Source organism: Nelumbo lutea, chromosome 6, assembly GCF_056320005.1.
Source record: "Nelumbo lutea isolate HS-2025 chromosome 6, American lotus-T2T, whole genome shotgun sequence".
In the NCBI taxonomy this organism is placed as follows: Eukaryota; Viridiplantae; Streptophyta; class Magnoliopsida; order Proteales; family Nelumbonaceae; genus Nelumbo; species Nelumbo lutea.
This window is the reverse complement of record NC_142689.1, coordinates 3,329,451-3,345,858: the sequence shown is the minus strand read 5'-3', so window position 1 is coordinate 3,345,858 and position 16,408 is coordinate 3,329,451. Positions and strand designations below refer to the sequence as shown.

The window sequence follows — 16,408 nt, the reverse complement described above, 5'->3', positions numbered from 1 at the left end:
ATGGGTATAAGAATGACCATCAACTGGGCAAGAAATATCCCACGAAACATAATTGCAATTCCTGACTTTTATTGAATAAACTGGAAGGTAGGAAATAAAACGTACCAATACAATCTTCAAATGTGGTGTAGCATAAATTTGTCAATACTTTGAGTTTCACTTGTTTCCTCCAAGTAAATTCTCTATACATTGACTTCAAAAAATGGAAAAATGATGAATTAGAAATTAAAACCTAACTACTTTAAATAAATAAAAAAGACTGAGTAAATAGTAAGAAAAAAGATTTTAAATTAACAAAAAAATAAGGCTAAAAATGTTGCTTGTTCACAAATACATAGACGGCTTATGACTAAATTTAAGTAATATATGATGTCCATGTTCAACTTTGTGCATCTGCAAAATTGAAAACAAAATCAAATCATTAGTTAGATATAATGGATAAACCAACCAATTTCAATAAAAAGAAAAACAAAGTTAGCATTCATAAATAGCTATGATTCTCCTAAAGAGTGGGGAGGAAGGGAAAGTATCAAAGTCTTTCCCTTCCTCAATAAAGTCTTCTTGAGGACCCACCTGGTGTTGTGGTTCTTGGCTGGGGGTTGTCCCACCAGCATCAATAGGAAAATTTGTATTTGGTCTTATTGATAAAATTGGGACACCATCCTCTTGGTTAAGGCAAATTGTTGCTTAACTGTTTTGGGATATCACCTACTTGTTTCAAGATGTTATGTGTCACAATGTTATATGTATCAATAATACGACCAGCAATACACGTGTCCACCATTCAAAATATAATTTGTAGGTATGATTAATTTAAAATTCATTATGTTGTAATTAATTACAACTAAGAGATTAAGAATTGATTACTTACCCACTTAAATCTCTTGAATGATTACTAGATTGATTACTTACCGATGCAATCTCCTAAACGGTCGCCAGTAATTCGAAGGCGGTGGTCGGATTGCATCTTCCTCTTGTTTAATTCTTGAAGCTTTGGCTGTTAGAAGAGGACTAGCCGAAACTTTGAGCCTCAGTATTCCAAACCTTTTGGTTGAATTGGATTCCCAAGAGCTTAACAACGCTGTTCGATGAAGCACAGTGGGGTGGGTGGTTCCAATCCTTCTGATTAGCAGAAGTGATAATCAGATCGCTCACAAGAATACAAGATAGCTGCAGTTTGTGCTGCACCCCCCAAAAAAATGATAACAATGTGAACGAACGATGTTTACACTTTACAGTTTACCAACCCATTTGCATCACGAGTAGACGCCATGTCAAATAGAGGAGTGAGATTATTCAGTAATGCAATAATCCACAAAAGAATGGCCACTATGCCCCCCACCTACCAAAGGCGTGAACCGCATTATAACAGTGGTCAGGACTCAGGAATAAAGTGGTTTCTTGGTGCATAAATACCTACTTGCGGTCAATTTCTAAAACAGAACACATTTATTCCGAGAAGACTTTCACTTGAATACCTACGAATCTACGATCAACAACCAAAGCGGCAGCCTTTGACAACGAAACTCGTTTCGTCCAGAGTTGATACCGACCAAGCCTACCTTAATCAGAAACTGTAGTAGAATAGATTACCAAAGGGCGTCGACGGAACTGAACCATAAATTCTACAGCCTACAGGGAACGCATAATCCTAGCAATTCTGGGTTCTCTAAAAATGTAATCGAATATGATATGGCCACTCGTGAACAGTAGGACCAATCTGTGACTTTAAAAGTACTTGGTAGCTTTTCTGTCAGATCATTAGAAATGCGTATACGAAAAAGGGTTCAACGGCAACATGCACAAAATGGTGCTTATAATGGTCATGCAATTAAAAAAGAAAATACGTGACTGCTAATCCAACAATTCCCTACCGAGGAAAAAATAATATCCTACTTGAAATTAAACAAAGGGCATTTTAAAGACTAGCAGAGAAGTAGAAGTAGCATTTCTGTTCCAGAGTCACATTCAAGATCAAAGCACCCCCTACACAACGTGCCCAACGGGCACCAGAGACTAGAAAAAACCTACAATTACACAGTTAGCCAAGTGTACCATTAGAACATACAGATTGTAAGAATCCATCTGTTTATGCCATCAAGGACGTGCTCTCTTGTTGCTGCAAGACGGACACTTGTACTGTTTGATGTGTTCAGCCCTCGCTGGGGTGATCTTCACACACTTTCCATGGAACCACTTTTCGCAAATGTCACAGCAAATCCAGAACTCATCTGAAGCATAGTTCTCACCACAAGCTCCACACAGGGTCTCTCCATGCTCCTCTTCATCTTCCTCGTCTAAACCCTCCTCCTCTTCTTTTGGCTGCCCTTTAGAATACTTGCCCTGAGATTCAGACCCTCGCTGCCAAAATAAATAGTAAGATATATATATATATATATATATATATATATATATATATTCAATAACAGGTTAATAAGGATTTCTGGACAAAGAGAATGAAAGCACTTCATTTTACTTTTTCATAGCATTTCAACAGATGACCAGTATTTTAAAAACCGGTGCAGAGGCTGAACCACTTTCTATCCAGGTCACAGGTCAGCGGTTCGTCCTTTTGGGCCGGATGGGTCACTTTACTTTTTAAGATTTTATGAACTAGGAAAGCTAAAACTTGAGATTGAGGGGAAAAAAAAGGCTTTACAAAAAAATAGTGGGCCAAAATACCTTAGGCCCTTTACATCACATAGATCGCAAAAAGTTAACCAAAATATAAAAATTAAAAAAAAAAAAACAAATTGACCACCAAGCGCAAGGTTATGGCCTCTAGAAGTTTTTGTACTATATAGTAATTTGTAAACTGAGACCTGTTGCCTGGGTCAAACAGGTTGGCAGTTCAACCACCTATCAATGGTTTTAACCAAGTCAACAGTTTCTGACCAATTCCAGGGTTTGGGGTTTACCCGCACTGGAATTGATGCCAAGTGACAGTTCGAACAGTTCAACCACCCAGGTCTACAACGGTCTGAAAACACTGCAAATGACAGAGAAAGTTGGATAGGTGGTGTGCAACAAGTTCTTTTTTCATGTTCAACAGGAAGTTCATCTGATGGAATTATCAAAAACCTGGAATCCAGTCGTTTGTGTTACCAGTTTGACCACCCAGGTCACAACCTTATGTTGGGTTTCTGCCCAACACAGACACTGATTCGAGATAGTGTAATCTCCTAGAGAAGAAGAGAGAAGGGAAGAGAGAAAACAGAGAGGTTTCTGGGTTGAATCAATGTGTGTTTCTTATTGCTTTGCCCTTTATTTATAGATGTACAATTGGTAGTTGTAACAACTCAAGAATTCAAGAATCAAGATTCCCACTTGTATCTTGCATAGCTGGCTTTACTCCATGTGCCCTTTTCCTTGAGTAAACCCTCTTAATAGCAGGGTCTACTGACTTCATTTTGTTCTTGGCTTCTAATACTTTACAACTGCAAAATTGAAGCCCATTACAGAGAAGACTTCGTGCTAATTGAAGGCAGAACTATTAGCACTTTTTCAAGGGGTGAAATTAGCACAAAGCAGAGGCTGTTGTGGGTTTGAAGTTGAAGGAGACTATTAAGTGGTGATCAGTTAGTTTTTCCAAAGCTGAAGAACTTGATACCTTAGATCTCAAATTAGAGAAACTAGAGTTTCTCCAATCTGAACTGCTTCTACAGTTGGGTCCCAGGGTCTGCTAGGTGCTAACAGGCTAAGCAGATGGTTGGCTAGAATGGTTGTCAACAAAAGAGAGCAAGATTGAGCAATGCCAGGACCAAGGGAAAATTTGTATTACATGATTCTCTCAGCAAATGGCCTAAATGCTTTTTCTGCCACTAGTCTCCTTTTGGAAAATGTTTCTTTTCCAAAGTCATTTCACATACAACCAGTGGAAAATAGAATTTTTGGAAACTGTACATTTTCATCTTATCATCATCACCATCACCATCGTCACCATCATCATCCATGCCTATTATATGCAATTGGGATCAGCTAAATGAATCCTGTTTCGCCAATCCATTCATTTTCATCTTATTTGCAACCAAAAAGAGCACAGAAGGTATGATTAGGGGTGCAAATTAGTGATGCAGAACCACCACCTGTTACAAAAAATTATAAAGACGAGAAGAGAGGCAGTTTGAAAGAGGATATGAAAGACTTATATTTCTCAAAAACATAATGTCATACAACCCTAACATAATGTGTATTTAAAAGAAACCTAGAACCAAAAATTACAATTAAGTCCCTACCAAATATGAAAGTTTCACTTAACCCCCCCCTCCAATGAAAATTACAAATACCCACTAAGAAGAAATTTTACAATTAAACCCAAATTGTGCATTAATCAAAGTAACCCTAAGCTAATGCCGTCTACACCTAAAATAAGTACGAATTCTATGTGATGCTTTGGTCTCAGTTATCTCCATCAATTAGATACCTGGTTTGAAAATTTTACACTCTCAGGCCCTGGTTCTCAAGCTGGGCCCATTCAAATTTTAACAAACTCTCAACCTAAGCGCACCCAAGTTGCACCCCTAGGTATGATAGATTCCATGCTAAAATCAATTAGAAAGAGATGAACCCCCTATTCTTCCCTGATAAAATAAAATCAATGACTTGTTGCTAAAAGAATAGGTAAGACTTTCCCACTCTACAGTCCACACTCCACACTCATTCCAGTTGAAAATATTTTTTACGTAAAAAGAAGTCAAAAAATAAACCAATTGAATCGAGAAATTTCGGGAGTTGTTCCAACAACTAAGAATTGATAAAATTAAGAAATAGTAATATAGGTGACATTTGGCACTCAACCATCTAACTCAGCACATGCTTGGACAATTAGAAAGGGTAAATTAATGCCAACCTAGAGTCCAAAATACTAGTCAGTCCAACTACAATGCATGTCATGGACCAATCATTTAAAACTTGGCCCAAAGAAAAAGGAAGAAGAAGAAACTTCAAGATTGCTTTCTTGTAGGGGTGAGCATTGTTTGGTTAAAACCAAAAAAAAAAAACGAACCAAAAGTTTCAGTTTCGGTTTTTTTTGTTCAGTTATTTCAGATTTTAGTTAATTCAGTTTGGTTAGCCAAAAAAATTATTATTTATACAATATATATATATATATATATATATGTGTATATATATATATATATGTGTGTGTGTGACATATATATGTGTGTGTGTGTTAACATATATTAATATATTAAAGAAAACCGGTTTTAACTGAAACAACCAAATAAACCGATTGTTCACTTGTCACAGCCCAATAGTCGATGTTCTGAAACCTATATTGGAAATTGGAATTTGCATCAGCGCCCCACAGCCCATCCAGCTGTGTATTAGGATCATCTCCCCATGATAAGTACAGGAGATGTTCCCAATGCATGCTGAGATGTGCATGTGGGGCACGCTCTGTGGGGTGCCAATCTGATCTCCCTATATTGGAAACTGACTCACTAAGGCTGATGGATAACAGTCCAAATCCCTATATTTGTTAGCACCTACGGATAAGCCAGTCTCAGGCCCAAGCAAAATCCCAAAGAGTCTGACCATCCAGTCTAGTCAAAAGTCACATAACATGGCAATTACTTTGATCAGATTCTATTTACCAACTGTAAGAGCCAGAAAAAAATCACTTTACCAATTTAGAATTTGGCTTGGATTTGTTGCTGCTATGATTTGAAACTGACGATTTTTCCTTTACTTGTTTCTTTGCAGTTCCGGTCACAACCTCGAAAATTGTCGGGAGATCATTTATCATGCTAAATAGACGCTTCCTGCATGACAAAATTCCAGCATGAATTTTTCTTTTTCTTTCATGCAGGATTCATGCTATTGGCCACACTCAAGTGGGAAAGGATAGAAGAAGACTTTTTTTTGATAAATAGGACAGAGGAAGAATTCTAATACAGCATTATAATACAAAGAATTATAACACAGCATTTCACTTAAAAAGTCCAAACCAAAAAAATAAATAAATAAACATAAGAAATTCTTTTGTTTTGGGTGGGTAGAAAAGATAGAAATTTTCTTTGAATAATAATGAAACAAGCTGATTACAACTTACAAGTACCCAATAGATTAAACTTCTACTAACAATATGGTTCACGACCTCCAGTTAGCCTTATTGTTTGCAGTTTAGCACCAAAAGTGGATCAAAGATCAAGCATGCCTTTGGCGTATTCATCTAAGTTCTTCCAAAAAGAAATTGCAATCATGTGCTCTACATAAGCACAATAAGCGACCAGCTTAAGTTGGAAAAGTTATATTGAAAAAACATGATGCACCTTTGTTACAACCAAGTACACTAACTGTATTCCAGAACCAGCAAAACATCCACAAATTCTAATACCTTTCCACTTAGATTATATTTTGCATAAAAAAGGGTAAATTTCATTGAATACCACCTTAATACACAGAAATAGTGCAGCAGGCTAAAAGGAAACAAGCCAGCTCACCCAAATGGGGCCATATACAGCACAGAGCTCATAAAAAGATACAGACAGAAAAGATGAACTTAAACCTTACAAATTACAACCCAGATCTGGTTAAGGATTAAATATCGATACAATACACCTTGTATCAGGCGTACTGCATCAGAACTAGTGCATCCAAATACACATGGATACACCAATACAAAAGTATTTTAAAACATTTAAAACATTCCAATAGATCCAAACCCTCCAATGATTATAAAATAAGAAAAAAATAAAAACAATTTAAAAAAGGGAGTACCAGTCATTTTTTTTTTGGGAAAAAGGTAACATAATATCTATTGAATCAAAAGCTACACAAACAAGCTGAGATCAGTCCCAGAAAGGCCGACTCAACAATTCAGCAATTACATATTCCACCAAGAACTGGAATGAAAAACAACAGACAAATTACAATTTCTGAACTCCTCAAAGACCGACACCCAAGAGATTAATTTGCCCACAGCTTCCTGGATAACCTCTTCAAGACTTAAAGCCTTATTACAGAAAAGCCTGCTATTCCTCTCAGACCAGATGGACCATAAGACAGCACTAGGAATAGTCTTCCGCACTATCTTTCTTTTCTTGTTAAGCCCATTAAAATTCCAGCAACACAAGAGCTCCTTTACCGAACTTGGCATAACCCATCTTAAGTTCATAGAGATGAAGAAGTGATTCCACAGCTGAGAAGAAAATGGGCAGTGAATGCACAAAAGGTCAGTAGTTTCAGAATTGTTCCCACACAGACTGCATGAAAGGTCCAAAAGCCGAATGCCCCTTCTCACAAGATTAGCTCTAGCCAGACATTTATTCAGAACCATAGTCCATACTAGAAAGTTGGATTTAGATGGGCTAATGAGATTCCACACCTGATGACAAGGGAAATCAGTAGCATCCATTCTACAAAGTTTGGAAGCCAAGGACTTGACAGAGAAAACACCATCTGGATTCCACTTCCAATACCACTCATCTTCTGAGCAGAAGTCAACCTCTTGAGTCTGAAGAATAGTTAACATGTTCATTATCTCTTCCAGCTCCCAGTCGAAAAGGTTCCTTCTAAAGGTAGGGGACCAAAAAACTGAATCTCCAGATAAGCTGCAACACTCAGCAAAAGAAGCCTCTTGGTTAGATGCACACTAAAAGAGGAGAGGAAAAGATTCAGCAAGGGGGCCATCCAAGCACCAAGAATCCTTCCAAAACTTGGTTCTACTACCATTGCCAACCTTAATTGAGATCCCATCAGCAAGAACAGAGAAGTTCATCATTATCCCTTTCCACAGAGAATTTCCCCAACTGGGAGGAGAGTCCCTAGTTCTCCAGTTGCCCCACTCCACTCCATACTTGCCAACAATGAGAGATCTCCTAAGCATCATTGTCAGCCGCAAATCTCCAAATCCACTTATAGAGAAGGGCAGAATTAAAAGTTTTCAGCTTCCTTATGCCTAAACCACCTTCATCCTGGGGAGGCAGACTTGATCCCTAACAAGATGAATTTTTTTCTCCTCTTCCCAACCCCTCTAAAGAAAATTCCTTTGGAGTTTTTCAAGCTTTCTTGCAACTTTGTTAGGAATTGGGAAAAGGGAGAGAAAATAGGTAGGTAAATTGGATAGTGTGCTCTTAATCAAAGTCACCATACCCCAAGAAAGGTATTTTGCCTTCCAAGAAGCCAATTTTCTCTCCATTCTTTCAATAACTGGGTCCCAAATTGAAGATAGCCCACAGCTCACTCTCAAAGGAAGACCCAAATATTTAACTGGAAGGGACTCAACCTAACAAGCCAAAATCTCCGCACAATCAGCTAAGTTGGATACCCGACCCATTGGAATGATTTGACTTTTTTCCAATTGACTTTAAGGCCAAAGACCACCTCAAACCAAGATAAGATCCCAAGAATTAAGTCCACCTGGGAGGGAGAAGCATCCACAAAACATAAAGTATCATTTGCAAATTGGAGAATGTTAACCTTCTCCCCCTCCGAAGTAATTGCAAAACCTTCCCACTCACCAGATTCAGCAACCTTTTTACAAAACAAAGTGAGGATCTCCATTACACATATAAATAGTAATGGAGACAGGGGATCACCCTGTCTAAGACCCCCGGAACTATCAAAGAGGCTTGTAGATTGTCCATTAATCAAGAATGAAAATTTTGGAGAGGTGATACATACTTTTATTCAGTTCCTCCATTTCTGCCCAAAATTCATCTACTGCAATACAAGATCAACACATCTCCAGTTGGCATGACCATAAGCCTTTTCAATATCAAGTTTACAGATCAGCCCTGGTGAACCTTCTCTTCTTATTGAATGAATTAGCTCATTGGCAATAAGCACTGAATCGAGCATCTGTCTACCCGGAACAAAGGCACTTTGATTGTTAGAGATAACACTACCTAAAACCCCTTTCATTCTCTCAGCAAGGACTTTGGCTAAGATTTTACAAAAGCTATGCAGAAGACTAATCAACCTAAAATCTTTTATATTCACTGCACCTTCAATCTTCAGAATAAGGGTAATAAAGGTAGTGTTTAAACTCCTCTGCAGTGAACCTTTCTCATAAAAGCCATGAAAGACATTCAGAATATCCTATTTTACAAAGTCCCAGCATTTAATGTAGAAAAGATTTGTAAGTCCATCTGGCCCCGAGGAGTACCAGTCATATTGATACATAGTTTGGGTATCAAGTGTATCGATATTTATCGATATTTTAATCCTTGGGCCTAATTCTAACTCAATATTCTCAACCCCAACTCTAGCTAGAGAATCTGCCAATAGCATCACTCCTATGAACCCATTTGAATGAGAAATTCAATGAGCCACCTAGAAATTGAACCAATCTCACCAGTTTGGGTATCAAGTGTATCAATATTTTAATCCTTGGGCCAGGGCAACCCAATTCTAACTCAATTTTCCCAACCCCAACTCTAGCTAGAGAATCTGCCAATAGCATCACTCCTACATACCCATTTGAATGAGGAATTCAATGAGCCACCTAGAAATTGAACCAATCTCACCAGAGTCCTGAATTTCTAAGGACATTGGTCCTGTGAACTCATCCGACAAATGATGGTTTGACAGTCCCCTTCCACTTCCACATTCCTCATACCTTGCGCACTCAATGGTTTCAAGCCTTGAAAATCTTAGAGAAGAATGTTACCATTGTTATACTAATAGCACCCTAGCACAAGAAGCTCTTGGATTCCCTAAACAGAACCCATCAAAGTTAAATTTTACCACCCCAAAAGAAGGGGGAGTCCACTCTACCAATCTTTGTTGCATGTTATTTCGGATATTAGCCACAACCTGCCAGCCCCTCAATAAATCAAGGGAAACTCCTTAAATTTTCAGAACACTGAAACAGATCAAACATGTCTTCAGCATATTCATCTTCAAATTTTCCAAATGGAAGTTGCAACCATGTTATCTATATCACAACTCACAGATAATCATAATAAGCAACCAGTTTAAGTTAGGAAAATAATTTGAAGGAACATGATGCACCTTAGTTCTAACCCAATGGCCAGCACATCAACTATATTCTAGAACCAGCAAAACAACCACAACTTTTTTTTATAATTACAAAACAACCACAACTTCCTATACCTTTCAGCTTTAGATAATAATATGCATAAAAAAGGCATTTGAAGCAAGGTGCAAACTTTTTTTTAAATTTCAAAAAAAAAACGAAAATAAAATGAAAACGATATCAATCAAAAAATTCAAACTTAAGTTTTAAAAGAACTTAATATTTTAAAAATCCTATTGGCTCAAATTATAATACATAATATATAAAATATATTCAAAGTGAATATATAAAAATAAAAACAAAAATATAAAAATATTCAAGCACTCAACAATTCAAACAAGTGAAACTTTCCATCTATTTATTTTTATCCCAATTGCATTACTTCAAGCAGTTAATGTGATGTTAAACATATTGTGTTCCTATTTCTATGAGATTGCCATCATAGAAATAGATTGGTTCTGTGAAGGTCCTAAAATATATAAAGAGATTGGTCCTGTTATTTTAGTTGCATTTCATAGTGTTTTGGGAATAGAAATCAAATGGTTTGACAAAAAGTATTTTGTGTTAAAAAGGACGAGAGAACACTAGCAAAAAGGGGGTTTGGATGCAAGATTGGGCTGAGGCGCATGCATGGGCTCAGGTGTAAGGCACACAAGAGGCACACCTTTTCAAAGGGGTCGTGCCTAGGCAAGGCAGATACCTTGAAATGCACCTCCAATGTGCCTAGGCATGCCTTTAAATCACTAGTTGAGTATAGGTGTACTATATGGTGGACAAATCAGGTTGGATTCAATATCTCTTCTTCATTTAGTCAGGTTGGATTGTGCCTTCAGGTCAGTGTTTTAAAAGTGTAAGGCACAAAAGGGAATTTTACACTTGAGGAGCAAGGTGCAAGGTGAGGTGTGTGCCTTTTTTGGGGTGCAACTTGGGCAGGCTTGGGTTGGCCTTTTGTCGAAAATTTAAATGGATCCAACCCAAAGGCTTGATTCCAAAGCAGCATAAAATGCTAACTCGGTCCAACCTGAGTTGCACCCCTAGACTTTTTGAATTAAGGTGCAAATTTAAAAAAAAAATCAAAAAAGGAATGTAAAAAATTCAAAAAATGAAGAAAATATTAAAAACAGCATTAATTAAAAAATGCAAACTTAAATTTTAAACTAAATGTTTTAAAAAGCTTATCATCTGAAATTAAACTACATAAAACTAAATGTTTTAAATTGAAACTTTCAATTTAAAGTTTTAAGCCTCAAAGTAGAAAAGCAAATTTGATGAATTTTAGAGGGAAGGTAATCCAAAGTCCAAACAGCATTTTGTAACAATAAGGGAAATAGTCCATTTCAAAAACAACCCCACCTTTGGTAATATAGGATATTTTCTAAGTGAACTTGTAACAAGGAACATATTGGCAATTAAACATAGAAAGATTACCTATCATTTTTATCAAATCCAAATCTGGCACCAAAATAAAATGCCACAGCAAGTAACCATGCATCACTATGGACTGCAACCAAGGACAACCAGTCCTTTTCTTGCATCCCATCTCTGGCGAAGTTGATGCCCAAAGCAGGCTCAGGGAGTTCTGGGGGCACCTCTTCAGCAGGCAAATTGACTTCCCACTGCTCACTAGGAAATCCATACAGGCAAAGATTCTCCTTCTCTGCAAAGGACATGAAATAGTGAATAAGAAATCCATAGAGCAAATATGGAGTTGTGAAAACAAGCAATTACAAATAGAAAATTAACAAAGTTATAGGAAAATCCTAGATTAGAATCACTAATGTACACAGTTACAAAACATTGAACACAATAAATTTACGAGGATAATATACATGTTTTTGGACAAAGCAGCGAGGCCAGCATAGAGAAGCAGTAATGACAAACAAATGAATTAATGAGGAAATTCCATACTTAAATTTTCCAATTCCAACTTATGAGGTTGCAATTTGCAAAACATTGAACACAATAAAATACCACAACCCCTGGAAATTTATATATTTTTATTGCATTTATTTACAAAATTTGGGAGCAGCTGCACAGGGAGGTCTTGTGCTCTAGGAAACTGGTGTTGTGCCCTTCTAGAATATTGGTAGAGGTATTCAGAAGAAATGGGTAACTATCAAGGGAGAGCAGAGAATTGCTGAAATTTTCTTTCTATAATGCTTCTTGTCAACAGAAGGATTGCTGAAATCTTCTGTTGTCTGGTTATCTTGTCAATGGCTTGTCCTTGCCATGTCAGGGTAACATGACCAGCTATTCACGGGTCATTAACAATTGTCACCAGAAATCAAATACATCAATCATGTGAAAACCACATCTAACAGAAATGTTGATATCAGGTCATCAGCCACCAATCACCATATCAGCAGATTGAAGATCAGTTGATGTAGATTAGGATCTGGTTTTTTCTAAAAAGAACTAAAAGTTGAATACAAGGACATACATCTCCTTTTTTCTTTTAATAAGCCAATAATTTCCATCTTAATTTGCTTTCTCTTAAAAACTATCATTCAAATGGACAATCATCTCTTTCTGTAATTACATCATGTCTGGACAACAAATAGTAAGAACTATGTTCCTCTATAGCTTTTTTTTATGAATATGTTCCTCTAGAGCTTCCCATGTCATCATAAGAAAAGAATCACCTCATACATTCCTTGCACCATCTGTAAACTAAAATCCAATACCACTTCCAGCATATTGCTCTTCTTCTTTACATGTCTGGCATATGCACTTATATAGTTAAATTCTTTTTCAGAAGAGTGATCTCAGGTTTCATGTGCATCAATTGTCAATGCATACCATATATTGTCTGGCCTTTGCATTTTAAGAAGACAGATCAGCACAACGGAAGAAAAAAGACCTTAAGAGATAAAAACGTGAGAAAAAATAGACCTCAAAAGATATTGTTCAACTTTAACTTATCAGGCTCAAACGACAGTCAATTAGAAATTTTAGTCTACCATTTTCTGTACTCTGAAAAAACTCACCTTATCTTCCACTCAAATGTAAAACAGAACAGAATCTAAATTTTGTAGGAATAAAAGCTCCTGCTCCATGTTATTGCACACGGGTAGGTTGTTTTTTACCACTCAGATAGGTCTTTTTACCCACCTAGGAAACTCTCCAGACACAAAGATGACCATCTCACATACTCAGGTCAAAGCACCACCCAGGCCTGATCCAAATTCTGGGCACATGAATGGACAAAACTGAATACCAGTAATTCGTTATTAAACAACCAGAAGAACATGGAAGCAATCAAGCAACTGTGCACTTCTTTATAGAAATCAAAAACATAATAAGAAAAACAGTTATCTATGAGCATTTGGAGGTAATATATCCTAAGCAATCAGTAACAAAAATACTATATTGTTCTAAAACTAAACAAAATTTACAATCATAACCCCAGTCCACCCTAGCACTTAAAGCATTCAACCCAAACGATATATATGAACAAAATACACATAAAGAGCACACTCTTAAAACTTCATAAAATAAATAAGAACGAAAAGAAAAATCAAATTAACATCCGCATCGTGAAGCGAGCAAAGATAATCTTCAAGCACAAAAGCAGGAATTGTGTAGAACTTCTGCTTCCCGTAAAATAGTAAAAAAAACGGAACAAACCGAGACCAAGAAACTGCGGTATCCACAAAAAGAGTCCAAATCAGAGAACCTGAGAATAAAACCACATTACGACATCCAAACATAATGAACAACTTAAAGAAAACCATTCATGCACACATATTATCACAAAAAATAAGTAATAATAATGAAAAATAAATATCCAAGGGAGAAGCAAAGCGTAAACCCTAACCAGGATCACACTGCTGAAAAAATTCATCAACATCTGCAAGAAGAAAAGAAGAAAAACATGAGGATTGAAAAGAAAAACAGCCCAAATACCCCAAATTCAACGTAAAAAAAAACAAAAAAAAAAAGATAAACCAAGAAAGGAAAATCAGAATGCCTCGAGAAATGAAATAACGAAGTACCGGTGGTGAGAGCTTTAATCATGCCAGCTCTTCGGCCCTTGAAATCCCTAAATACCTCCTCGACAGTCCGAGGATTGTACGTTCCACCTCCGTCCATTGCTACAAAGCTTCAAAACCGTTTTTTTCCTCTTGTAAGGGAAGTAAAAGAGAGAGAAAAGTCGGAGGCCAGTAGAGATAAGACACAGAAATTACTGGTTTGTGAGGATATCCGTCCAGATTTGAAGGACGCAAAAAATTAAACAAACAGAAACAGGAGAAGAGAGTGAGAGAGAGAGAGTGAGAGAGATGGCGAGAAACTGCAAGAGCTTGGAGAGAGATAGAGAGAGTGTGTGTGAGAGAGAGAGAGAGTGTTTGAAAGGAGGGAAGGGCAAAATATTTGACCTCCCAGAGTTAGAGAGAGAGATATGAAAAAATAATAATAAGGTTGGCGGAATTGAATCGCCTAGAAATGAGAGGATTAAGTGGATTTGAGACAACGGTAACAAGTCCGCGAAAATGGACTGTGATAAATGGAGGAAAAGGCTACCGTGAGCCGATGAGTGTCTGGTCTAATACAGGAGAGGAGAATCAAATGTTTTGTTGTTGGGACTCTCGGACTCTTTGGATCTCGGACAGGGTTACAGCCTAGAGGGGTTTCCACCTTCCACTATCCAGTTTCGTTCGAGTTCAAATCAGCCCCCACAACGTCCCACAGTTCAAATCATCGGGAGATGCTCTCAATACACGGCGGAGTTGTGCTGTGGGATATTGTGGGGGGCTGATTTAGTCCACGCTCGGGCTTGGCTCATCACAGATCTCACCACATCAAACCAGGCCCCAGGTATAAAGTTCTTTCCATTTTCCAGATGACTGAACCGGATCCCACGGTTGAGATCGAGAGTGATATCATTTGATTCTGTATATGTCGTTCACGTAACAGAGATTGCTGATTGCATCACATTCCAATTGGGCCGGGTTGGTTGGGATCTGCTAAACTTTTATTTTTCCTGCACTAACTAAACACAATCAGTGTATGATACGTTTGGTTTTTTAGGTATTTATAGGAAAAACACCTTCACATTAGTGATATATATTAGCATGTGTTTGGAACCGTGGATAATTATCGATTAAACATTTTATATTTTATTTATTTGAAAAATCTAGAAAGTAATGATGAATCCTTTTATTGACACTTAGGTGCCATTATGCACCACATCAATAAATCAGTAAATAAACACCTACCCATTGAGGGAAATACTCAAATGAAACTTCTACTAATGGCAGGCACGTATAACAGAAGTCTATTTTTATGAGTCCCCATGTGCACGGATTCACATAATGGAAGAAATGCTGAAGTGGTGCCTATGTGATAGTGTTTATTTAATAAATGTCCATAATTCCAAACACTCTCTTAGGTATTAGTATCTATTGTACATGAAACCACTGTTTGGTTTTAATGTTTATAAAAACAGATATTAAAAAACAAAAAAATGTTTGAATTTATGTGCATGAAACTGATGGGAGAAACTTCAAATTCTAGTTTCCCTCAATGGCCCAAAGTTTATTGAAATGCAATGCTAGCCTGGTGCATTGTAAACTGGTGGAATGAAATTGAAGGGTCCCCAGATAGCAAATGCCCAGAGTTTAAAATAATGTTTTTTCAATAAAACATGTATCAAAAAATCACCCTGTTTACAAATGCCTATAAAATCAAACACATATAGTGTTTTCATTACAAATGTATTAAGTGTAATGAAATTAAAGGGGTTCCGATATCAAAGTGCCCCACTCCAACCCCCTTAAAGCTTCAACCTAATAAAATGAAATAGTTTTCTGAACTTAAGAATTAAATAATGCAACTCATCAACATCTATAGTAGTGGCTGCCTCTCCTTCTCAATTTCTAAAAACTTTCAAGAAACAAAAACAAGTATCGAGGATATGTAGTTAGATCTCTATGCATAACAATTTTTATTTTTCTTCATTGGCTAAAGAAATTTCTCCATTTTTTTAAATTATATTGAGGGGGTGTTCTACTTGTGCTCCATTTGCTTTTGAAAATGTCACATTAGCCAAAAACAAAAAACAAAAAACAAATGCATGTGTCTTCAACTGATTTCGGGTCAGGTAGATTCAACCCGATGACCTAGCTGGTTATTCGGTTTTACCATTTCCTTTGATCAAACCGAATTGAAGTATTTTAAAACCGAGCTGACCCTAACCAAATTTGGTTTGGTTGGACCTTGGTTCCACATAAATAACAAGTATTTAATAAGTGTTATTAATGGAAAGTTAAAATGGCCCTAAAAGCCAACTGTTTTAATTAATTAATTATTAACTATTATTAATTAAAAGTTAAAATGACGCCAAAACCTAATGATTTTAATTAATTAGCTATTATTGTTTAAAAGTTAAAATAGGCCCAAAGCCCTATGCCAATGGGGAATTGACAA

At 36.8% G+C, this 16,408-nt stretch overlaps 1 protein-coding gene across 1 annotated transcript; it reads right to left on the bottom strand.

The window, feature by feature from the left end:
• Window positions 1–1,896: 1,896 nt before the first annotated feature.
• AL4 (alfin-like 4) lies at window positions 1,897–14,833 on the bottom strand. Its single transcript, XM_088952577.1, has 5 exons — window positions 13,978–14,833; window positions 13,800–13,832; window positions 11,411–11,639; window positions 5,627–5,762; window positions 1,897–2,361 (listed from the first exon to the last, which is right to left on the bottom strand). The coding sequence occupies exons 1-5, from the start codon at window positions 14,072–14,074 to the stop codon at window positions 2,098–2,100; spliced, it is 759 nt and encodes a 252-aa protein (XP_088808703.1). The 5' UTR covers window positions 14,075–14,833; the 3' UTR covers window positions 1,897–2,097.
• Window positions 14,834–16,408: the final 1,575 nt, after the last annotated feature.